A 24127-nucleotide genomic window follows, 5' to 3' on the forward strand; every position below is an offset into this window, starting at 1 on the left:
AGGGCTGCAGCACGTGGGGTGTAAAGAGAAAAGGAAAGGTTGAAGGGGGGAACCGCAGAGTGTGCAATGAGGGGGTCCCGGAGAGGGGCTGGGATCAGTCCCGGGGGTCCTGGGTTGGGGGTGGGATCGGTCACGGGTGGGTGTCACCGTGCAAGGGGCAGCCGCTCCGCCGAGCCCCGGGGCGGGGGGTGGTCGCGGCGGGCGGGGCGGGGCGGGGCGGCGGGGTTATGTAAGGCGGCGATTACCGGGGACCGGGCCCGGGGCGCGGCCGGGTGGCGCCGCGATGGGAGCGACGAGCAGCGGCCCCGGCTCGACCCCGGCTCCGGTGCGGCCCCCCCAGGTGCGTGCGGCGGCATCAGCCCCGGGGATCCCCCCGGGCATCCCCCGCCCCGGGGTCCCCTCGCTGACGTTGTCCCCGGTTCCGCAGGGCCGCGCCGTGGGCTCGTGGGTGCGGGCGCTGTTGAGCCGAGCAGGGTCGGTACCGGTGTCGGTCCCGGTGCCGGTACCGGGGCTCGCCCTGGCCCCGCGGGGCCCCGCCGAGGAGCCGCCGCTGCCCGGGTGGCCGCTGCCGCAGCTCGTCTCGTTGTTCCTGCCGGAGTTCCCCGTCCGCCCCTCCGCCCGCCAGCAGCAGCTCAAGGTGCCGTCCCGGAGCCCCCACCCTCCGAACGGGGTCCCGCTGCATCCGAACGGGATCCCTGATCGTGCTCCCCCTGCATCCCGCCCCGGCAGTCCTGGGCGCCCTAACCGGTCCCCTCGCACCCTGTACCGGTGTCCCTGCTCGTCCTACCGGGCTTCCTGCACGTCTCTACCGGGGTCCCCCAGCGCCCTGAGCATCCTCCCGTGCCGTCCGTGCATCCCGTGCCGCCATCCCGGCATCGCCGGCTGCCTTACCGGGCTCCCCTCGCACGCTCTGCCGGCTCCCTGCGCATCCTACCGGCGTCCCCGGCCGCTCCGCCGGCTCCCCTTCCATCCCCGCCGCCGCCAGGTGCCTGTACCGGGTCTCGGTGTGTTCTACCGGGGTTCCTCCGCACCCCACCGGAACGTGGCAACGCAGGGTTCTGTGCATTCTGTCAAATCCACCGCTGCCTCCTTGGGGTCCCCGTGTCCCTGTGCCCCATACTGGGTCCCCATGAATCCTGCTGCGGTCTCTGTTGGGTCCTCCAGGTCCCCATGTGTCCCCAGGGCCTGCTCTGGGTGCTCTGTGCCCCTCACCTTACCCCATGCAGGACCCCATCCTGAGCCCCCCAAATCCACCTCCATGGCATGCTCAGCCCGTTCCTCCCCTCAGATCCTGGGCTTCGTGGCCAAAGGCTCCTTCGGGACCATCCTCAAAGTGCTGGACTGTGGGAGGGAGAAGGTGTGCGCCGTGAAGGTGGGTGCTGCCCCTGGGGTCCCTGGGTGCCCCCACCTGCCTTTGTGCCCCCCCTTGACAGCGCCTCGCCCCCCAGGTTGTGCCCAAAGTGGAGGTGCTGCGCCGTGACACCCTCAAACAGTGCAAAGAAGAAGTCAGCATCCAGGTGAGGGGGGGGCGGGAGGGACCCCAGCCCGTGAAGGGGTTCAGGGCGGCCATGGGGACCCCAGGAGCTGCGGCTGGGAGATGGCAGGAGCGGGGTCCCCGGGCGCGGGGGCCGCTCACTCTCTGCGCTTTTGTGTCCCCAGAGACAGGTCAGGCACCCGTTCGTGCACGGGCTGGGGGACAGCTGGCAGGGCCAGCGCCACCTCTTCATCAGTGAGTGACCATCTGCCCGCGGGCCCCCCCTGCCCGCGCACGTGTCCCCGCCGCCCGCACACGTGTCCCCGCACTGCGCGCTCCCCCCGCCGCGGCCCCGGGGCCAGCCGGGCGCTCCGCCTGCCGCCTCCAACCCCGCACCCACCGCGGCCTGCGGGGGGACACGGATGGGGACAAGCCACGGCGGGGCAGGGACCAGTGTGGGGGTGAACAGAGCACCCCAGTGCTGGTGCCTGCCCGGCCCCGATGGCTGTGTCACCTCAGTGCCTGCGGTTTGTGTGCTCCCAGTGCCTCTGTGACCCCCAAGGACCGCTTGGTCACTTTGGTACCTCGCGTGGTCCCAGGTGCTTGTGTGTTCCCAGTGCTCACAGGGCTCTGGTGCTGATGTCACCTTACTCATCCCTATGTCACCTCAGTATGTCACCCAGTGCCCGTATTGCCCTGCTGCTTGTGCCACCTTGCTGCCAGTGTGCTCCAGGTGCTTGTGCCACCTTGCTGCCTTAGTAACCCCAGCACCTCCACCACCTCAGTGCATGCCTCCAGTGACCTCTCTGCACCCCTGTGCCAGCCCAGTGTCTGACCCCTCTGCACTGCTGTGCCCGTGCCAGTCCCAGTGTCTCAGGTGCCAGTCAGGCCTGTCACCTGTCCCCACAGTGTGCACCTACTGCAGCACAGGGGACCTGCATGCGCTGTGGCGCACAGCTGGCTGCCTGGCCGAGGCCACCGTCCGCCTGTTCGCCGCCGAGCTGGTGCTGGTGCTGGGTGAGTGACCCCCCATGCTGGGGACAGCAACCAGTGGAGACCTGCAGGCAGGGTCAGCCATCCCCAGGGTGGCAGTGGGAGCTGTGCTGGGAGGGGACACACGGCACTGATGGCTCTGTCTTGTCCCCAGTGTACCTCCACGACCTGGGCATCATGCACAGAGATGTCAAGGTGGGTGGCAGTGGGGCTGGAGGATGGGGTGGGGGGTCTCTGAACCCCCAGCATGGAGAGGCCACCTCAGTGCCTGTCTCATTTCAGATGGAGAACATCCTCCTGGATGAGAGAGGTAAGAACCTGGTGGCACTGCCTTGGGGACACCCGGTCCGTGGGGACACCCTGTGAATGGGAACACCCTGGCAATGGGGACATCCCATCCTTGGGGACACCCTGGCAATGGGGACACCCTCTGGCCCCACAGGGCACCTCAAGCTCACTGATTTCGGCCTCTCCCGGTACCTGCAGTGGGGCGAGCGAGCCCACACCATCTGTGGCACCCTGCAGTACATGGGTAAGGGGGTTGTTCTGGGGGGCTGTGCTGGGGGGCACAGACCCCCAGGTGCTCACCCACTCCCCCCACAGCCCCAGAGGTGCTGAGTGGGGGGCCCTACAGCCATGCAGCCGACTGGTGGTCCTTGGGAGTCCTGCTCTTTGCCCTGGCCAGTGGGAAGGTAAGGACCACAGGGTGGGGGGACAGGGACACCTCAGGGAGACCCTGAATCCACTCTGTGCTCCCCCAGTTCCCTGTGGCTCCAGCGGGGGACCATGTGGCCATGCTGGAACGTGTCAAACAGAGCAGCTACGAGAGCCCACCCGAGTTCAGCCCCGAGCTGGCCCGGCTGCTCGCCGAGGTAACCCTTCTGCCCGGATTCTGGGATCCCCATTGGGCCCTGGGCTGGATGCCGAGATTTCCATTCTCACTGTCCTCTCTCTGCCCGCAGCTGCTGTGCCACAACCCCCTGTACCGCCTGCGCTACCTCCACCACTTTCAGGGCCACCCCTTCTTCCGTGGGGTGGCCTTCGACGCCGAGCTGCTGCAGAAGGACCCGGTGGTGGTGGCAGTGGCCCCGCGACCCCCCGAGCAGCCCCCACCCGACCCCGCCACCTTCGCCGACTTTGACTACGACCTCGCCGCGCCCCCGGACCGGCCCTGGCCTGGCTGAGCCACCACGGCTGGGACCCTCGGCATCGCTCAGGGACATCCCCACACCGGCAGCGGGTCGGACCCTGCTGGGCCGGGTCCCCCAAGGGGTCACCCGGGTACCTCCCGATCTCCTCCCCGGGTACCTCAGCTCTGTACCTCTCCCCGCGGGAGCAATAAACCCGAGAGCCGCGGGCACTGCTGCGGTGCTGCCCTGACTCGTGGTGGGCAAAGCGGGACCACCGGGGCGGGGGAGCGGGGATGGACAACCTCCCTCGGGGAGGGCTGGGGCAGGTCTGGGGGGCCGTATGGGGTGGTTATCCCGGGACAGGCGATGCAAGAGGAGCTAAATCCGCCTGCCCATCCTTCTGTCCATCCGTCTGTCCCTACCGGCGCTGTGCCGTGCGGCAGGGGCGTGGCCAATGGATGAAGCCACGCCCACCCACCTGTCAATCAGCAGCAGCGCCCCCGCCCCTACGGTCGCCCCGCGGGGTGACGCGCGGGCGGCGCAGCCAATCAGAGCGGCGGGTGGTTTTCAAACCGGCGGCGCGCGAGCGGTGGCGGGGCCCGACCGGGAACCGAGACCAGCCCTAGAACCCCAACCCGGCGGGCCCGGACCGGGAACCGGGACCGAGACCAGCCCCAACCCGGCGGGGCCGAGGTTGAGAGCTACCGCAGCCGTAGTCGAGGCCGATACCGGGAGCATTGCCGGGCCATGCGGCGCGCCAAGACCCCCGCCGTGAGTGCGGGCCGGAGCGGGGTTGGGTTTGGATGTTCCGGAGGGTCCCCGAGGGGGCGGCGGGTGCGGTGCAGCGCTCCCGGTATGTGTGTGTGTGTCTGTGTGTCTGTGTGTGTGCTGGGGGGGGAGCTGCCGGTGCTGCCGCCGGTGACCCCCCCCCGCCCCGGTTCCCCGCCAGGCGCAGCAGCGGCCCCGGCGCGCCCCGCTGCAGGAGCTGCAGCTGCAGTCGGGCGCCGACCGGACCAGCCTGACCCCTCTGCTCCGCCGGCTGCGGCTCAAGGTCGGTGTGCGGGATAACGAACGGGACGGGCCGGGTAACGGGGTGTACTGGAACCGCGAATGTTGGGCGGGCAGATGGTGCTGGCGCAATGGAATGACGGGCGTATTTCCTGCATGGGGGAAATGGGAACACTGGGGCGAATGGCTGCGGGTGCAGGGGTAAAGGGCAGGGCTGCCCTGACCCCCTTTTCCCCCTAAAATATGCTGTAGGACTGTGCCACCCCGGTGCCCTGTGCCCGGGGCCCCCGCAGCAGCATCACCACGGTGCCTTGCACCCCAGGACCCCCGCGAAGTACTACCATGGGCCCCCCCAGCAGCACCACCATCCCAGTGCCTTGCACCCTGGAGCCCCCCAGCAGCACCAATTTGGAGTCCCCCAGGACCTCCACCCGTGACCTCGGGACTCCCATCTTTAAGCCTGGTGCCTCTGAAGCTCCCAGCAATGCCACCCTTGTTCCTGGTTCTTTGAAGAACTCCAGCAGCACCAGCCCAGAGGCTCCTGGCTGTCCTGTCCCAGTGTCCAGCACACCAGAGCTCCCTGACAACGTTGTGTCAGCCCCTCTGTGCAGTCCAGTTCTGGGCCCCAGCACCTCAGAGCCTACCAGCAGCACTGTGCCAGCCTCTGTGTGCAGCTCCATCCCTGTTCTCATGACCCCAGAGCCCTTCAGCAGTACTGTGCCAGTCTCCCAGTACAGCTCCATCCCAGTGCCTGGCACCCCAGAGCCCACCAGCAGCGCTGTGCCAGTCTCTGTGTGCAGTTCCATCCCTTTGCCCAGCACCCCAGAGCCCACCAGCAGCGCTGTGCCAGTCTCTGTGTGCAGTTCCATCCCTTTGCCCAGCACCCCAGAGCTCCTCAGCAGCGCTGTGCCAGTCTCTGTGTGCAGTTCCATCCCTTTGCCCAGCACCCCAGAGCCCACCAGCAGCGCTGTGCCAGTCTCTGTGTGCAGTTCCATCCCTTTGCCCAGCACCCCAGAGCTCCTCAGCAGCGCTGTCCCAGTCTCCCAGTGCAGCTCCCTCCCTGTTCCCAGCACCCCAGTGCGTTCCAGCAGCACCATTCCAGTTCCCCTGTGCAGCTCCATCCTAGGATCCAGCACCCCAGAGTGCCCTGGCAACACTGTGCCAGTCTCCCCATGCAGCTCCATGCCACTGGCCAGCATCTTGGAGTCCCCTGGCAGCACCATGTGCAGCCTTGTCCTGGGGCCCTGCGCTCTGGAATCCCCTGGCAGCACCACCCCAGGACCCCCCAACATTATGAGCTCAGTGTCTTGCAACCCAAACTCCCCAGGCAGCTCTGCTCTACCCCCGTGCAGCTCTGGGTCCCCTGGCAATGCCAGCACAGTCTCCTGCACCCCAGGGCCCCCTGGCACCAGCTCCACTCCGCAGAAGACTCCCTTCCGCAGGTGGCGAGCAGCACCTCCAGAATTTTCCTGCAGCTCTGCGGCCTCGGAGCCCCCATCTGCAAATGGGAGTGCTGATCATCTGCATTGCCAAAGCACCCCTGAGGAAGCACAGTTCCCCACCCCTGTCCCCCCAGAAGAGAGCCCACCTGGCCTCTCTCCCATCAAGGAAAGTGGGTTGGAGCCTGTTGGGTCAGAAGCCACTGTCACCCCTGTCACATCGCCTGAATCAACCCTGGGTACTGTGTCCTGGGTGTTGCCGCTGGTGTGGCTGGAGAAGACCCTCAACACCTCGTTCCTGACGGAATCTCTGCAGCACAGCCTGCCCCTCCGCAAGCTACAGCAGGATGCCAGCAGCAGTGTCACCCCTGTGCCCACTGCTGTCGCCAGCACCAGCACGACCCCTGTGCCAACCGTGGTCGCTGGCACCAGCATAACCCCTGTGCCAACTGTGGTTACTGGCACCAGCACAACCCCTGTGTCCACTGTGGTCGCTGGCACCAGCACAACCCCAGTGCCCACCATGGTCGCTGGCACCAGCACGACCCCAGTGCCCACCATGGTCGCTGGCACCAGCACGACCCCTGTGCCAACCGTGGTCACTGGCACCAGCACGACCCCAGTGCCCACCATGGTCGCTGGCACCAGCACAACCCCTGTGCCAACCGTGGTCACTGGCACCAGCACGACCCCAGTGCCCACCATGGTCGCTGGCACCAGCACGACCCCTGTGCCAACCGTGGTCACTGGCACCAGCACAACCCCAGTGCCCACCATGGTCGCTGGCACCAGCACAACCCCTGTGTCCACTGTGGTTGCTGGAATTGGCACGACGCCAGTGCCCACTGTGGTGGCTGGCACCAGCACGACCCCAGTGCCCACTGTGGTGGCTGGCACCAGCACGACCCCAGTGCCCACTGTGGTGTCTGGCACCAGCACGACACCAGTGCCAACTGTGGTCGCTGGCACCAGCATGACCCCTGTGCCCACTGTGGTGGCTGGCACCAGCACAACGCCAGTGCCCACCACAGCCATTGGAACCAGCATAACCCCAGTGCCCTCTATGGCCACGGGCACCAGCATGACCCCAGTGCTCTCCATGGCCACCGGCACCTTCATGACCCCTCGGAACATGTGGGACAGGAGCATGAATACATCCAGGGGAAGCCTCCCCTGTGCCAAGGACAGTGCTGCGGAAACAGACTCCCTGCTCTGGCAGTAAGTATGAGAACATGCCCCACCTGGCTGTGGCACCTGTGGGTGCTGTCCTTGCCCTAAGCCCCTCTCTTTGTCCCCAGCTGTCCCCGGGAGCAGCTGAAGACCCTGCCACGGGCAGAGCTGGAGGGGAGGCTGGAGAGCACCCTCATCATCATCGAGGCCCTCTCGCTGCAGCTGCGCGACTGGCAGGAGAGCCAGCGGCCGCGGCCTGGCACGGGGCCGGCCAGACAGAGGGACGCGCTCACACAGACGGACACCACCCACCCCGAAGAGGTAAGAGCCTCTCTGAGGTGATGCCACCCTGTCCTCTGCAGCCTCAGTGTCGTGACAGTGTCCTTGTGCCGCTGGCAAGCAGTGACCCCGTCTGGGTTGGTGGAGTGGAAGTAAAGCGCGGCTGCTGCATCACGCGCCTGGTGCTGCATTATCATGCCTGGATCAACCCGCTGAGTCTGCTGGATTTGAACCCTCGTGGGGGAAACATCCCTGGTGCACGTGGCAGGAGGAGGGGAGGTGTCATGGCTGGCCAGCTCTTGCTGGCCCCAGGGTGGAGCGGGGCTGGTGTGAAGTGCCCTCTGCTCTGGAGGATGCCCTTGGGAGGAGGCAGCGCTGCCTCGAGCTGCGGAGGAAAGCAGAGGCTGTGCAGTGGCAGTGGGGAGTGGAGTGGGATCTGCAGCTGGAGCTGGGTGTCTGGTGGCTGTCACTGGCCATGAGTGTGCCAGATCTCAGCCACGCAAGGCACGTATCCCCCTGGTGCTGCCTGTGCCAGCTGCCATAAGACAGACCAGTGTCTCTGTCCCTTTCCCAGAGCACCTGGAGCAGCCAGAGCCTCCTGCTCCGGGGCCTCGCTGATGCCGCTTTTCGGAGCTTGCAGGATGAGCAGGGAGCCCTGGTGAAGGAGGTGAGCTCCACACATCCCTGTGGTTCCCCTTTCCCCTGGGTTCTGGGAGACCTGTTGGCACTCACAGCAGCTGTACTTGGTGCCTCACGGTGCTGTCACCTCCCACAGCGGGAGCAGGAGAAGACCCTGGTGCCTCAGGTTGTGCTTGAGAGTGCTCCCAGCAAGGGGCAGAGCTGCCTGGAAGAGCAGGATGCCATCAGACGGCGAGTAGATGAAGCCCTACAAGCCAAGGATCAGGTAAGGGGGCAGCTGTTGTGGGGTCGAGGCAGTCTCAGCTGTCCTCATGCCTTTGGTGGGGCATCCTGCATCTCCACCCATTTCTGGGGATGAGAATCTCCCTGGCATTCCAGAGGAAGAAAATCCTAAGAAGTGCTGTGTGATGGAGCCCTCTGGATTATTTTTGGCACGGGCTGTGCCCCCCTGGGAGAAGGATTCCTAGGCTGGTGCAGGGATGGCTCCTGGGAGTTTCCCCTTGTGTGACAGCGTGGCTGGAGCAGCATCCTTTCCTCTGCAGGGATATCTGTTCCTGGAGGCTTTCTGTGCCCACGCCAGCGCCCAGATCAGTGCCCGTGACCAGAGCCTGGCCTCCCAGCAAGAGCTGAGCACGCTGCTGGCCCAAGCCATCAACCTGCAGGTACTGAGTGTGGTGCCATCCCCAGCTACCCCATGCTGGATCAGGGCATTGCCACATCCTGAGCTTGGGTGATGCTCTGTGGTGGGCTTGGGGGCACCAGAGGTTTTCTGGTGCTGCTGCTGGGAAGCTGCTGCAGATTTAGCCTCAGGGCTGGTACTTTTCTTCCTTCATGGCCATTAAATGTGGCTTTTCTACCACAGCAGTGCTGACTCATTCCTCCTACCCTACAGGCATCCCTGTCTGCTGAGGCACAGTCTTTCCGAGAATTCTTAGATGCCACCTTTGAAAATCTGGAGAAGGAAAGGAGAGCCCTGGATGAGGAGGTGAGGGGTGTCCAGTGGGGGCTCAGCCCTGCCAAGGCTCTGTGCCCTGGGTGCCATGATCTGTCCCTGGTCACACAGCAGGACAGTGCCATGACAGTGCCACACTGAGCTCTGCCTGGTGCTGTCTCCCTTCCCAGCGGGAGCAGATGAGGGCCCTGGTGTCCCTGTCCCATGGCCTGTTGGAGCGTGTGCCTGGCAAGCTGCAGAGCTGCTTGGAGGAGCTGGCTGCCACACGGGAACAAGCAGAGGAAGCTCTTCAAGCCAAGGAGAAGGTACAGGGGTGCCTCCTCTCAGTGCTGTGAGGTGTCTGAGGCACAGGGTGATTCGGAGCACCCCTTGGTGTGAGAACACCCCATGGGGAAGAGCACCCCAGAATAAGCACCATGTCTCCACAGGTATCCTGCCAGCTGGAGAAGACCTTGGTGACCCTGAAGGACACAGAGGCTCAGCTGGAGCAGCTGACAGTGGCCAACTCACGCCTGGGCAAAGGTAGGGGTGGGAGACGTGGGGGCTGGAGCTGCCCCTGTCCCCCTGGCTGACAGCTCTGTCCCTTGCAGAGCTGAGCTCTGTGATGATAAATCTGGCCAGCGTGGAGCAGGAGCGGGATGCACTGCAGCAGGAGAACGAGAAGCAGTGGGAAGAGATGGCCCAGTGGGTTTGAGCCTTTATATCCTGAGCCCCATCCCACCTCTGGCCCCCAAAACACAGCACCCCCTGATCCCATTGCATCCCATCCCCTCAGGCTGGCTCAGGAGAGGAACTCCCTGCAGCAGGAGTGCCAGGAGCTGTGCCAGGAGCTGGGGGAGGCCACCGAGTGCCGGGAGGTAGGAGCTGCCTGACCTTGCCCGTTGCTGTCACGCGCTGCCGGCCCCCATCACGGCCTCTCCTCTCCAGGAAGGCTGGCAGATGGCCAGGAGCAGGATTAGCCCTCCTACGGAGGGGGATGAGCTCGTCAGGGCAGTTGACATCCCGCACGTAGCGCAGCTTTTCATCCTGCCCGGCAGGGATTCCCAGGGAGGGGGCTGGGCAGCTCTTGGAGATAGTTTTCTTGGAGATAAATTTCCCCTGCAGGCATGGAGCTGTCCCTCAGTCTTTCCTATGTCCCCAGTAAACTGGTTTGTGGGGTTTGAGCTGCTGGGATAAAGCTGCCCCTGATTAGAAACAGCACCCTGAGGCACGGCAGGGTCTGTGCTGGGGGTCTCAATGAACCCCCTTGGGTCTCTGCCTGGCTGCTCAAGGCTGTGTCCCGCCACCCTCTTACAGTTCCTGGATCAGGAGAACCAAATGTGCCGCACGCAGCTGCTGGAGGTGGAGGCCAGGCTGAACTCCACGCTGGCCACGCTGCAGGAGCGCGTCCTGCAGCACCAGGAGCTGATGGAGTCCCACCAACACCTGCGGTACTGCCCCACTCACCAGCTCCACTCAAACCCCTCTGTTTCTGGGAAATCAGGCCCTTCCTGGGGTGTCAGAGGGGACATTTTGACCACTGCTGCTCCAGTTAAGTGTGGTAGTCCAGGTGGGTGGAGGAGGCTATGGGGAAGGACAGCAGATCCCATATTGAGGGAAGCTGCCTAAATCTGCGGGATTTGCACAGTTGCTGGTTCATGGTGAGAGGCAGGCATGTCCCCATCCCACATCGAGGAAGGGAAATGCTGCTCCTGCTGAGGCTGATGCCATCCCACAGGGAAGAGCAGGCTGCCCTCAGCAAGGAGCTGGACAGCACCAAGGCCGAGCTCCAAAACTTGCAGACAAAGAGGAACAAAGTTTCTTGGTGCTCCACGAACATTATGGAGAGCAAGATGCGGTTGCAGGAGCTTGCTGACTGCCTCAAGGCTGCTCTGGAAGAGCAGGTAGGAGCCCTGTGCTGGGGACAAGCATGACAGGATGGCCTGGGGGAGGTATCACACATTCGTGCCTCTCCATGGCATGGCTTTGAGACTCTGTGCTTGCTGGGCCAGTCACAAGCTGCACTCTGGTGCTGTGCTCTCCTTCCCCTCTGAAGGATGATGATGATGCTCCATCGAGAAGCAAAGCCTGGACCCCAGGTCCCCGCACCCCGGGCTGGCAGACCCCACGCCATGCCTGGACCCCAGCCTTCCGCACCCCGGCCTTCCACACCCCAGCGTGCCACACCCCACACCGGGCTGGCAGCTCCTTCGTGGGCAGCGTCCTGAAAGCTGTGGCAGGGAAAGGTGAGCTGGCACCCCCCCTCTGGGTTTTGGGGAGTCCCAGGACGGGGATTGCTCCCTGCCGTGCTGGGGGATGCACAGGGCTGGGCACAGCCGCTGTTCTCTCCTCTCCTCTTGTAGAGGCCAATGAAACCAGCAGAAGTGGGAGTACAGTTGCCAAGGACAAAGTTGCATCTGTGTCAAAGGCAATAGGTATTGGGGCTGTCACCCTGTCTGGGACCCTGCTCTGAAGCTGCAGGGCTGCTGTGCAGAGGGAAGAGCAGGCACACCTTCCTTTGTGTGCCCTGGGGTTGATGTTCCCTCTGTGTTGCTCACAAGGCTCTTTCCTGCCTGCAGATCCTGAGGACACTCTGCTGGAGAGTGTGAAGGAGCTGAGAGCTGTGGTCTCCAGCCTTGCCATGCTGAGCTCCCGCATCCAGGAACTGGAGCAGAGCGAGTTCAGGGCACTGCAGACAGAGATGTGAGTTCAGAGTGGGCTCGTGTCAAGGGTTGGGCAGTGGCATCACTGTCCTGGGCATGGCCTTTCCTGCAGGCAGCCTGCGTGGGTCTGCCTCTTGTCCAGCCCTGGATTAGACCTCTCCTGTCATGGCTAGGTGGGCTTTTTCCAGCTGGCTGGGCTGGACCAGGTGTCTTCTCTCACCATGGGCCCAGGGACATACCCAGGGGGGGTTTGGTACCTGATGCTGTGCTCGGCTGTGGTCCCCACATTCTCACCACCACTGCCCTCTCCCAGCTCTGACCTGCAGCTCCGTCTGAAGACAGTGACAGCTGAGAGCCAGGAGAAGGTGGATGCCCAGGCTGCCACCATTGCCAAGCTGAATAAGGCACTGAGGACCAAGCTTGAGGTGAGCCAGAAGTGGGCCAGCCCTCACCCCAGGGCAGAGCCGAACTGGGACGGGCGCTGATCTAGGACATGGAGAAATCTGGTGATGCCCCATGGGTGCTCCTGGCTTGTCTGACCTCCTCAAACATGAGAAAACCTGCTCTGGGTGCTGGGGGTGGCCAGAGCTGGGCACTGCCTGACCCTGCTTCTTCCTCCCTGTCAGAATGAGAAGGAGCTGCAGGACGTGGTGAAACAGCAGGAAGAGAAGATGTTCCAACTCATTGACAAGAGCGGGGAAGTCATGGTGGGTGAGGGGGGCATGGCTGGGCAGCACCGTGGGGGAATGCTGGGCACAGGACCCCTCTCAGTGTCCCTTTTTCCCCTGTAGAGGCTGAAGGCAGAAGTTTCTGAGCTGAAGCGCTTGCTCCAGCGTGCAGAGACAGAGGCCAAGGTGCTGTGGGAGGAGATGAGGGGCAAGGAGCACCAGGTGGACACTGCCTACGTCCAGGAGCGGGTCATGCTGCGGCTGGAGGTGAGGCTGGGGAACTGCAGGGCTGAGGGCTCCTCCTGTCACCTCACCATGGACAAGGAGACCTCTGCAGACCTTGCTTCTCCCACCCTGTCTCCCACTTCAGAGCTTTCCCCCACAAGGATCTCAGCAGGGCTTGCTCCTTTTGCAGGTGGATAAACTGCGCCTGCTGCTTGTGGAAAAAGAGGATGAGAACATACGGCTCACTGAAAAGTACCTGGAGCAGGTATGGGGAGCCTCAAGGGGCTGTCCTGGCTCCAGTCATAGAATCAGAATGGTTTGGGTTGGAAGGGACCATAAGGGTCACCTAGTTCCAACCCCCCTGACCTGGGCAGGGGTCCCCTCTCCTTTCTGGGCTGATTCCTACCCAAGTTTGGAGCAGAGCTCTGACGGGCATCTCCCACCACCACAGGCCCGAGGGCTGGAGATGAAGTTCCATCATACCCAGAAAATGCTGAGGACCCATGAGGAGATGCAGGAGAAGATAAAAGAGGTGAGATTTACAGTTTATTTCTCACCCTTGCTGTGACTGCAACACCACCAACCCAAACTCTATTGCTGCTGCTGTGCCCAGGTCCTGTCGACTCTCCCTGAGGTGGCTCTGGGTTGCCAGGAGCTCCAGAGCCTGCTGTGCTACCTGGGCCTGAAGCCAGCCAGCAAGGAAGCTGCTGAGCCGCTATAGCCTGTAGCCTGAAACCTTTCCTGTTGTTAATGTTGTAATTATTTATTGAATAAAGTTGTGTTGGCTTTTACCCTGCCTGCTGTGTGCATTCAGGAAGCTCCTGGTGCTGTGGGTGGGGACAACTTGTCCAGCCTGTGCCGGTTGCTCCTGTTCCGTCACGGGGCTGCGGGCACAGCTCCCTGCCACCCCAGGGCCTCTCCTTCTTGGCGGGGGACACGTCCCCCGCTCTGTGCCAGTGTTTGCTCTCAATAAGGGCCCGCGTTCCCCAGGCTCCCACCCCGCGGCCCCGGCAGCAGCCAGAGCGCCCGGGCTGAGCCAGCTTCCCTCCCCTGCTCCCTGCTCCTCCTCCTGCCCTAGATTCCCTCCCTGCCCTGCTCTGCAGGGGCTTGTCTGGACCCTGCACCCCATCCCGGGGCTGCGGGCACGAGCCTGTTGCATGAAACTTGTTCCAGAGGTTGGATTCCTCTCCTTATCATGGATGGTTCCAGAGGTTGGATCCTGCACCCCTGTCACGGGGCTGTGGGCACACACACGCCTGTTGCACGAGGATGTTTCCCCCTCCCAGCCTGGCTCCAGCACGCAGCATCCCATGGCTCAGCCAGTGCTGGGAGCTCTGCCAGCTCCTGCTCCCAACCCCCCTTGGTTGCTGCTGCTGCATGGAGGGGGGGCTCCCTTAGGGGCTCCCCAGCTCCCAGCACAGCTCCAACCTCACCTCCCTTCTTCCCTGCAGGGGCAGCTCCTGTGGGATCCCCCTCCCAGTGTTCCTGACCCCGAGGATGCTCCCCACCGCCATGGGGACCACGCGGCACTCTCCCTCCCCTGCGATGGCCCAAAATAGCAGCACTCCAACAAGTGCTCTGGTTTTTAATGGCCTCTTTCTCCTGCCCAAGGGGGATGGAAATCACCTTCCCCTGCCCTCTGCCACAGCCGTGTGGGGCGGGTGCCGTGACACGTGGGGCGCTGGCACCAATTTATCTACCGGGAAATGTTTGGGGCTGTGCCCGCATGTCCCGGGTGCGTGGGTGGCTCGTGGGGAAGCAGTGCCCTCTGCTCCTTGGCCCTGCCTTCCTCCCTGCCCTGTGACCCCACGGTGTCAGGTACAGCTCCCAAGGTGCGAGGTCAGCAGTGGGGGGCCCTGGCTATGGGATGCAGGGAGCTGTGCTCCCTTCCCTGGATTAGGGCCATGCAGGGTGGCTGAGCCTCCTTTTACGGCGGGATTCAGCACAGCGGGGCCCTGGCAGCCGTCCCCTGGGGCGAGTGGGGACACTGGTATTGTCCCTGTGCCGGCTCAGGGTGGTTTTTAGGGGGGTTGGTCTCCTGTGAGTGTCCCCACCCTGTCCTGGAGGATCTGGGACTCAGTGCTGCTGGTTCCTGGGCACAGTGGTGGCCTAGATGGGGTATCCTGCACAGTAACAGTGCCCCCAGCCTGGGGGTGGCACAGGGGGGTCCCTGGCCCAGGGGTGATGATGGGGAAGTCTGGTTTTAGATAACAGTGGAAATAGGGGGCACAGCCTGGGGGTGGCACAGAGGGGTTGCTGTCCTTAGTTGGCAGTAGCAATAGGGGGCCACAGCAGGGTCCCCATCAGCAGCAGGGGGGTGGCAGAGGTCCCTGCCCATAACCAAGTAGGGGTGGTGGGACAGAGGGGTCTCCAGCAGCAACTGGAGATGGCACAGTGGAGTGCCTGGTTGGCAGGAGGGGGCCTTCCCATGACTAGGGGTGACTCAGCTGTGTCCCTGGGCGGCGGCAGGGGGGGCACAGACGGGTCCCCATCACCAGCAAGGCGTTGCAAACGTGTGATACAGCGGGGTCCCCAGCCTGGGATTGTCACCTTAGGGTCGCCAGCAGCGCGGGGGCTGTCTCCGGCGGGGGGCACGACCCCGGTGGGAGGGGGGGCCGAAGCCGGCGGGGGGAGCGGGCGGCGGCGGGGGCGGGCCGGGGCGGGGCATGGGGCCGGTCCTGCCCGGTGCCGCCCCGCCGGTCACGTAGCTCTGCGGCACCGCAGCCACATTTACCGCGGGGCCAGAGCGCGCAGCCCGCAGTCCGTACTCGTCGCCGCCGCCCGACACGGTACGGGGGAGCCGGGGGTCGGGGAGAGCCGAGGGCCGGGGGGAGCTGCTCGGGGAACAGCCGGGGGATCCCGCCGGCGGGAGCCGGCAGCCCCCCGAGCATCCCGGGTGTTTCCGTGCGGCATCCCGGGGGTCGGTCCGCGCTGGGGGGCTCCAGGGCAGAGAGACCCCCGGGCATGGGGGTATTGGGGATTTGGGGGAACCCGGGATACTCCTTCTGCGCTGGCGGAGCTCGAGTTCCTACGGCGCCGGCCGGGGGATCGAGCGCCCCGGCTCCTGGGGGCATCACCGGCCCCGCGACGGCGCCAGCCCCGGGGTATCGCCATCCTTGGAGTGCCCCAAACTTTGGGTACCGCCATCCCCGGGTTGTGCCGCCCTGGGGCGGCTCCGTCCCCCATTCCCGGGCTGTTTCCGTCCCCCCGGTGTCCCCACGCCCGTGTTATCGTCATCGCCCGCGTAACCTCCCCGCGGGTTATTCCCGACTCTGGAGTATCTCCGTCTCCGGGGTACCCCAAAGTCCGGCTAACTCCAGACTCAGGTAGAGCCTCCCTGGGGTTTCCTTTACCTCTTTTCCCGGAGTATTTCCGCCCCCCCGGCACCCCCATCCCCGGGCTGTTTCCGTTCCTCGCGGGGTATTCCCATCCCCAGGGCACCCCCATCCCGGTCCCCTCGTGTCCTGCGTGGGTCCCCGCGGAGCTGCGCTCCCTCAAGATGGCTGGGCTGGGGGCGGGCTGGCAGGCAGGCAGCAAAATGGCTGGGAGCTGCCCGGCATCCTCCACGATCCCTGCCACGAGGCTTACACAACGCGCCCTGGCCGCTGGGGTCGCGCTGGCAGCCCCGTGGGGTCCCGGCTCCCCGCGGAAGGGGCTGTGCGTGGTTTCGGGGTGTCGCCGCGCTGGTGCGTGACTCAGTCCCCGTCCGCTCGCAGCCACCGCCACCATGACGCACCAACACCCCGCGCTGACGGCCGAGCAGAAGAAGGAGCTGTCGGACATCGCGCAGCGTATCGTGGCCCCGGGGAAGGGCATCCTGGCAGCCGATGAGTCCGTAGGTCAGTTTGGGGGGGAATCTGTCCCGCCACCTCTTTTCCCTGCTCCGGATGGAGGCTGACGAGGGTGCTGCGTGCCTGCAGGGAGCATGGCCAAGCGCCTCAACCAGATTGGGGTGGAAAACACGGAGGAGAATCGCCGGCTGTACCGCCAGATCCTCTTCAGCGCCGACAGCAGGGTGAAGAAATGCATCGGGGGCGTCATCTTCTTCCACGAGACCATGTACCAGAAGGCTGATGATGGCACCCCCTTCGTCCAGATGATCAAGGACAAGGGCATCGTTGTGGGCATCAAGGTGTGGGGGCTGTCCTGGTGGGTTTGTGGGGTGCTCAGGGTGCTTGGGGGGTGCTGGTGAGGCTCAGCACCGCCCTCCTCTCATTCCACAGGTGGACAAGGGTGTTGTGCCTCTGGCTGGGACCGATGGCGAGACCACCACGCAGGGTAGGTGCTGCAGGGGCTGTGGAGTGTGGAGCCAGGGGGTTTGGGGCTGGAGTGTTTGGGGCCACGGGGCTGACGTGCTGCCCCCCAGGTCTGGATGGGCTGTGGGAGCGCTGTGCCCAGTACAAGAAGGACGGGGCAGACTTTGCCAAGTGGCGCTGCGTGCTGAAGATCAGCGAGCACACTCCCTCTGCTCTGGCCATCATGGAGAACGCCAACGTCCTGGCCCGCTATGCCAGCATCTGCCAGCAGGTACGTGCCTGCTGCCGTCCCCCCACAGGGTGGGCAGTGATGGGCAGGATGGTATTGACTTGTGTGGGCAGGCATTGCCCCACGGGGGTGGGCACACATCTGTGAGGCTCAGCACTGCGCCTGTGCAGTGCTGGTGATCCCTGGGGATCATCCCCAGCGGCTGCACATAACCCCTGTTGGGTAACACCTCACGTGGGTGGGCATGGGGCATTGCCCTGTAGCACGGGCATCACCCACAGGGTCAGGTGTCAATCCATGGGGCCAGGCCTTGCTACATGTACCTCACAAACCTGACATTACCCCATAGGGCCCAGAACTGACCCTCCCGGCTTGGGCATCCCCCCATGGGGCTGGGCATCACTGCCAAGGGGGGCCTTGAGCCTCGAGGCTGGGCATTGCTCTGCAGGTCTGAGCATTGTCCCATGTAGCTGTGGGGCTGAGGGGTGCGCAGGGACATCACTGTGATGGCATCTGCTGCTGTGCTGTTTGCAGAACGGCATCGTGCCCATTGTGGAGCCGGAGATCCTGCCTGATGGTGACCACGATCTCAAGCGGTGCCAGTACGTGACAGAGAAGGTGAGCGGTGGGCTGGCAGCAGGGCGGGCACCGTGCTGTGCCATGCCATGCCAGGGAGACTCCACGCTGCCTGTCCTCCCCAGGTGCTGGCAGCTGTCTACAAGGCACTGAGCGACCACCACATCTACCTGGAGGGGACCCTGCTGAAGCCCAACATGGTGACCCCTGGGCACTCCTGCCCCACCAAGTACAGCCCAGAGGAGATTGCCATGGCCACTGTCACTGCCCTGCGCCGTACTGTGCCCCCAGCCGTGCCAGGTACCAGCCCTGGCATGTGGCAGAGACCAGGAGAGCGATCCCCTGTGTACCGTCCCGTGCCATAACCCTGCTCTCCACAGGTGTCACCTTCCTGTCTGGGGGTCAGAGTGAGGAGGAGGCTTCCATCAACCTCAATGCCATCAACACGTGCCCGCTGGTGCGGCCATGGGCCCTCACCTTCTCCTACGGGCGGGCGCTGCAGGCGTCGGCGCTCAGCGCCTGGCGCGGGCAGAAGGACAACGCCGAAGCTGCCACTGAGGAGTTTGTCAAGCGTGCAGAGGTGATGGGGGTGGCCCTCCTGGGAGGGAAGTGCCAAGGGCTGGGGAGGTGGGGACACTGTGTGCCCATGGGAGGGGAGGTGGCTGAGGACTATGTTCCACAGGCTGTTATAAAACACCGAGGGCTGTGCCCTGTAGGATGCCAAGGACCATGGTCCCCATGGAAGGGACACAGTTCTGTCTCTGTGGGGGGACATTGAGAGCTGTGTTCCCATAGGGGAATGATGGGTGTCAAGGGCCACATCCCTGGACTCTGCTCCCCAGGTGTCGCCAGGAGCTAGGGGACCCTGAAGGCCGTGTCCCCAGTGACTTGGGGACCTCGAGTGACACCCCAAGCATAACCACTGACCTTTCCTTCCTCTGCAGGTGAACGGACTGGCAGCGCTGGGCAAGTACGAGGGCAGCGGGGACAACTCGGGGGCCGCCGGGCAGTCCCTCTACGTGGCCAACCACGCGTACTGAGCCCCGGCCGGGCACCCCACCGGCCCCGGCCCCCGCCCCGGCCCCTCCCCGCCACCGCTCACACCCCGCTTCCACCCCAGCCGCCCAGGGGAGCCGCCACGCGGGGAGGGGAAGGGGAGAGCGCCCCGCGGCATGTCCGCAGATGGAATGGGGGGTCCGGCTCAGCCGGGCTCAGGGGGGAGCCACCCGGGGGCCCCTTTGGCCGGGGGCTCCGGCCGGGCCGTGAGGGGAGGAGGGCAGGCCGCGTGGGGGGCAGGAGGGGAGGCCTGGGGGTGCCCCTGCCCTGCCGTAGCTTTGCAGTCCTGGTCGCTGCCGCCCTTGGGGCGCCTGTGTTGTGTTCGCCGTGTGCACCCCGTGTACCAAATAGCCTAACAACGAATAAATGGTAGAGACAGCGCTGTGCCGCCTCTTTTCTCGCACCCCGGAGCTCTTGTCCCCCGCCTCCCGCTCCGGGCATCACCGGCAGCATGTTGTGCTCACTTACGCAACGAGCTGTGCTGGGTCTCAGCCCGCCCACACACATCGTGAGGCTCCGTGAGCTTGGCAGGGGGTGGGTGGGCTCCGTCTACGGGCGATGGGGCGGGTGAGGAGCTCCTGTCCGCTCTCTCCGTGTCCCCCGCCCGTCCCCGTACTCGGCGCTGCTCCGTTGCCCACGGGAGGCGACGCCACATGTCCCTCCGCGGCACTCGTAGAGGGCAAAGCTCTCCGCCTCACGGCCGATACGTGCTCTGATTGGTTCCGTTGCCCGTCCGTCTGTGCCGCTGCACGGCGCACGCCGCGCCCATTGGGTGGTTTAGGTATTCTGAGCTCTGATTGGCTGCGCAGGGCACGCCCCCGCGGCTGGGCCAGGAAGTGAAGATGGTGGCGGCGGCGGCGGCGATGGCGGCGGATGAGGCAGGTACTGGCGGGTGTGGATGCTCGGTGCTTGTTTGCTCTCTCCCGGCTCCCCGACCCCGCTCCCCAAGGAGCCGGGCCGGTGCTGAGCGCTGTCCCCGCAGAGCGGGCGCGGGGCCGGCGCGCCGCCCTGTCCTTCGCGACCATCGCCGTGGTGCTGGGACTGCCGCTGTGGTGGAAAACCACCGAGACCTACCGGGCTGCCCTGCCCTACGGGGACATCGATGGGCTCAGCCAGCAGCCGGTGAGCGCCGGGCCGACCGGGGGGCGGCGGCTGTGGGGGCTCGGGAGGCCGGGCTGACACTAGCCCTGTGCAGGTTCAGCTGGTGGTGCCCATGGCCGTGGTGTTCGCCCCGGGATCGGTGCCCGGGGACCTGCCGAGGCCGCTGCCCTTCAGGGACGTGCAGGAGATGGAGATTTCCGTGAACTGTGAGAGACTACCTTGTCTGTCCCTGCCCAGTCTGCTCCTCATGGGTGGCCTTGTCCTTTTGTGGGGGTCCCAACCTGCTCGTGGCTTCACTCCCCGAGCCCCATTCATCAGCATCACCCTGCCCTGAGCTGGCAGTGCAGGGAGCCGGGGTGGGACAATGAAGTCCCAGGGTGCTGCAGGGAAGGGATAGCTCCATTGGCTGGGAATGGGGATGATGGAGCCCTCGGAGGGTGGGATGTGTCTGGCTGGTGTGGGGCTGTCTCACTGCCAGTGTAGTGCTACATGCCATAATGGTTCATCCCACTGGCACCCGAAGGACCTCGTGCTGTGTGTCCCCTGGGGTTGTCCCTTGTCCCTGTGAGCACTAGGCTCCTGTGGGGGCCTGGGATCAGCAGTTTCACTCAGATTTTCTGCCCTGCAGTAAGAACCAGTGTCACGTCCCGCTATGAGATGCGCTATCGCAGCACCACGGCTCAGGAGGAGGCAGCACTGGCTGCAGCCACTGCACGAGGTACTGGAGCAGGGAATTGCTGGGGAGCTCCTTTTCCTGAGGCTGGCACAGCAGAGAACACGCTTTGCTTTGTGTCAGAGCAAGACAGGGATTGGAGTGAAATTCCCAACCCTGGCAGTGCTTCCATCTTCCCCAGAGGCTGACGCTGCTCTGTACCCGCTGCAGGACACCACCCTGGGCTCTCTGACCATGTACGTGGTCCCTGAAACCTCCTCTCTCCTGCCTCAGGTAAGGAGCAGCACCCTGTGTGTGATGGTGTTCACAGGGGTCTCAGGATAAGGGAAGAGACGAGGAAATGACTCCATGTTTCAGAAGGCTTGATTTATTATTTTATGATATATATTATATTAAAACTATACTAAAAGAATAGAAGAAAAGGATTTCATCAGAAGGCTGGCTAAGAATAGAAAAAGAAAGAATGATAACAAAGGTTTGTGGCTCGAGCTCTCTGTCCGATCCAGCTCACTGTGATTGGCCCTTAATTAGAAACAACTCTGTGAGACCAATCAAAGATCCATCTGTTGCATTCCACAGCAGCAGATGAGCATTGTTTACATTTTGTTTCTGAGGCCTCTCAGCTTCTCAGGAGGAAAAACCCTAAGGAAAGGATTTTTCATAAAAGATATCTGTGACACCCTGTGGCGCCATCCTTTGTGTGATTCCCCCCTGGGAGGTGGCATGTGTCACAGGTGGCTGTCGCAGGTGGCACCGTGCTGCTCTCAGGGCTCTGCTCCCATCCCCAGGGCATCAGTGTCTACGTGGGGAAGCACCGCAGCGCCCTGCTGAGGGCTGGGGGTGGCCTGGCTGCCCTGCAGGCCCGGCTGAGGGAGGTGACACAGCTGATGTCCTTCACTGCCGCCTCCATCGCCGCCGCCCTCTCGGACCGCGTGCCCGACGGGCAGCTGGGCCCCGACGCACGGCGCAACCTGAAATCCAGCCTGGGTACGGATCCATCCCTGCTCCCTGGGCTGGGACACCCTCTGCTCCTGGGGAAGGTGTTCTCAGGCCTCAGGAAACCCTCTGTTCCTGGGGAAGGTGGTCCCAGTCTCCATGAAACCTTCTGCTCCTGGGGAAGGTGTTCCCAGGCCTCAGGAAACCCTTTGCTCCTGGGGAAGGTGGTCCCAGTCTCCATGAAACCTTCTGCTCCTGGGGAAGGTGTTCCCAGGCCTCAGGAAACCCTTTGCTCCTGGGGAAGGTGTTTCCAGGCTTCAGGAAATCTTCTGCTCCTGGGGAAGATCCCATTCCTGCTCTACTTGTGGCATCCCTGGCTGGCTTCTGGGCTAACAGACCTCTTTGCCTGTAGCAGTTGTTTTGTTCTGTTGGTGTCACTGCACACTGGGGTGGCCCAGGGAGGAGGGGACAGGCTCTGCTGCTCTTGGGAGCTCTGTCACAGCCTCGGTGCTCACAGGCTGTGGGTCCTTGCAGGGTATGAGATCACCTTCAGCCTGCTGAACCCTGACCCCAAGTCCCACACCGTGGACTGGGACATCGAGGGGGCTGTGAACCGCTTTGTGAAGCCCGTCCTGGACAAGCTGAGCTTGGTGGCCAACTTTTCTGTGGATTCACAGGTGAGGGCTGGGGGAGATGGTGGGAAAAGCTCAGCCCTGACCTCCCTGGGGTGCACTTCTCTGCCAATGTGTCCCTTGTGTGCCTGCAGATCCTGTACTACGCTGTCCTAGGAGTGACACCACGCTATGACAAGGAGTCCTCCAGCTTCCTGCTGAGTGCTCACAGCCTCCCACATGTCATCAACCCCGTGGAGGCCCGGCTGGGTGAGCACTGTGGTCGTGGCTCACTGGGGTCTGTCTCATGGCTCCCTTTCCCCCCAGCTGTGAAGGAGGAGCTGGGCTGTGGGCTGCTCTTGCTGTCCCTGCCAGCTACAAGGGTTCTGTGACTCTGTCCCGCTGCAGGCTCCAGTGCTGCCTCACTCTACCCCGTGCTGAACTTCCTGCTCTATGTGCCAGAGCGCTCCCACTCCCCTCTGTACATCCAGGACAAGGATGGAGCCCCAGTGAGCACCAACGCCTTCCACAGCCCTCGCTGGGGTGGCATCATGGTATGGGAACCACAGGGGTGCTGAGACAAGGTGGTGGCTCCCCTTTCCCAGCTGTTGGCTCTGAGGCCCTGGCTATGCCTCATTAACATGCATTCCCACAGGTTTACAACGTTGAAGCCCCTGCTTCCCCCCAAGCCTCCCTCCCTGTGCATGTGGATGTGGACATGGCACGAGTGATGGAGGTTTTCCTGGCCCAGCTCCGGTGAGGATGTGCTCTTCCCTCCCCAGGCCTCTGTGGAAATCAGTGGGGTCAGAACAGGCTGTACCCAGACAGCTTGTTCACTCCTCCCTCTGTGGGCTCTGAGGATGGCTCTCTGTGGCCTTCAAGGTGCTGGCTACTGGCCATTACTGCTCTGTGGCCAGGAATGCTGGCACATCTCCCATTTCCTCAGATAGGAAGCTTGGCTTATCATGCCACACTTCCAGGAGACAATTAAGCAGGGAAGAAGAGGAGGGAGCTCATGGGAATGAAGCCCTTCTGATGTGGGCTGGGACCATCCCTTCTGCTCCCAGGTTACTCTTTGGGCTGTCTCGTGAAGAGGTGCCCCCTGAGTTCTTGCTGGAAAGCCCAGGGAATGAGGGGCTGGCAGACTGGGAGCTGGATCACCTGCTATGGGCCCACACCGTGGAGAACATCGCCACCGTGTCCACCACGCTGACCTCGCTGGCCCAGCTCCTGGACAAGATCGGGAACATTGTTATCAAGGATGATGTTGCCTCTGAGGTAGGGCTGGGGAGCAGAGGGGCTGAGGGTCCCTGTTGCCCTCCCTGGCCAGGACTGACCCTTGGTGTTGTTCCCACACAGGTGTACCAGGCAGTGGCCTCAGTGCAGAGCGCTGTGACCGAGCTGTCCCTGGGCCACCTGCTCGCAGCTTTCCAGGCCAGCAAGGAGGCTGTCACCTGCTCAGAGAGGGCCTTCTTTGACCCATCTCTCCTCCACCTCCTCTACTTCCCTGATGACCAGAAATTTGCCATCTACATCCCTCTCTTCCTGCCCATGGCTGTCCCAATTCTCCTGTCCCTGGCCAAGATTGTCCGGGAGACCAGGCTGCGGAAGAAGGAGCCCACCAAGATTGACTGAGCGATGCTGCCCTGCCTTGGGGCTGTCCCCACCCTGTGGGGTGGTGGTGTCACAGACTCATGGCCCAGAAAAGCACCCCAGGGTCCAGGCCTGGCTGCTTGGCTTGGGTATGCCAGGGCCAGGATGCAGGAGTGGGAAGAGGCTGCTTTGGGAAGTGGGAAGGGGTCTTAATGTGGGTGCTGAGCTGTCCTGCACCCAAAGAGAGGGGAGGGAGGGTGCTGCCTTTGTGCACCCCCAGCCTGGTGCTGTGTTCAGAATGAGCTGCTGTGTAAATAAAGAACCCCCTGTTCTCTGGGGGGGCTGATGTGGGGCTGTGTGACCCTCCTTTAGCCTTCTGCGGGGTACCTACTGCCCTGCCTTCCATTGGCCCCGCTTTCCTGGCCCCACTCCATTGCTTTATGGGCTCTGGCTCCTGTCTTATGGGTATTTAGCCAA

The 24127-nt window shown here is 63.7% G+C and overlaps 4 protein-coding genes across 4 annotated transcripts; all 4 read left to right on the top strand.

Moving 5' to 3' along the window:
• The first annotated feature begins 166 nt into the window (after window positions 1-166).
• Window positions 167-3830, top strand: RSKR (ribosomal protein S6 kinase related). Its single transcript, XM_005493690.4, has 12 exons — window positions 167-340; window positions 428-637; window positions 1289-1372; window positions 1449-1517; window positions 1660-1729; window positions 2384-2491; window positions 2622-2662; window positions 2750-2777; window positions 2910-2999; window positions 3071-3159; window positions 3229-3339; window positions 3430-3830. The coding sequence occupies exons 1-12, from the start codon at window positions 284-286 to the stop codon at window positions 3649-3651; spliced, it is 1179 nt and encodes a 392-aa protein (XP_005493747.2). The 5' UTR covers window positions 167-283; the 3' UTR covers window positions 3652-3830.
• Window positions 3831-3953: 123 nt separating this feature from the next.
• SPAG5 (sperm associated antigen 5) lies at window positions 3954-13410 on the top strand. Its single transcript, XM_074557001.1, has 23 exons — window positions 3954-4368; window positions 4547-4648; window positions 4858-7262; window positions 7343-7535; window positions 8068-8160; window positions 8269-8397; window positions 8675-8794; window positions 9025-9117; window positions 9255-9389; window positions 9513-9606; window positions 9675-9768; window positions 9860-9941; window positions 10381-10514; window positions 10802-10967; window positions 11120-11309; window positions 11427-11498; window positions 11643-11766; window positions 12040-12151; window positions 12353-12433; window positions 12518-12661; window positions 12810-12884; window positions 13071-13151; window positions 13233-13410. Exons 1-23 carry the CDS (start codon window positions 4345-4347, stop codon window positions 13338-13340), a joined length of 4851 nt encoding a protein of 1616 aa, XP_074413102.1. The 5' UTR covers window positions 3954-4344; the 3' UTR covers window positions 13341-13410.
• Window positions 13411-15247: 1837 nt separating this feature from the next.
• Window positions 15248-19116, top strand: ALDOC (aldolase, fructose-bisphosphate C). Its single transcript, XM_014271732.3, has 9 exons — window positions 15248-15408; window positions 16336-16458; window positions 16540-16751; window positions 16843-16897; window positions 16986-17146; window positions 17639-17722; window positions 17806-17980; window positions 18061-18260; window positions 18625-19116. Exons 2-9 carry the CDS (start codon window positions 16347-16349, stop codon window positions 18718-18720), a joined length of 1095 nt encoding a protein of 364 aa, XP_014127207.2. The 5' UTR covers window positions 15248-15408; window positions 16336-16346; the 3' UTR covers window positions 18721-19116.
• Window positions 19117-19279: 163 nt separating this feature from the next.
• Window positions 19280-24002, top strand: PIGS (phosphatidylinositol glycan anchor biosynthesis class S). Its single transcript, XM_074557136.1, is given in 13 exon segments — window positions 19280-19559; window positions 19562-19618; window positions 19719-19858; window positions 19932-20043; window positions 20466-20555; window positions 20692-20783; window positions 21299-21497; window positions 21981-22123; window positions 22213-22327; window positions 22466-22611; window positions 22713-22813; window positions 23125-23335; window positions 23417-24002. Coding segments are annotated over 13 exon segments (1947 nt in total). The 5' UTR covers window positions 19280-19294; the 3' UTR covers window positions 23693-24002.
• The last annotated feature ends 125 nt before the right edge of the window (window positions 24003-24127 follow it).

Source organism: Zonotrichia albicollis, chromosome 22 (assembly GCF_047830755.1).
Source record: "Zonotrichia albicollis isolate bZonAlb1 chromosome 22, bZonAlb1.hap1, whole genome shotgun sequence".
Classification (NCBI taxonomy): domain Eukaryota; kingdom Metazoa; phylum Chordata; class Aves; order Passeriformes; family Passerellidae; genus Zonotrichia; species Zonotrichia albicollis.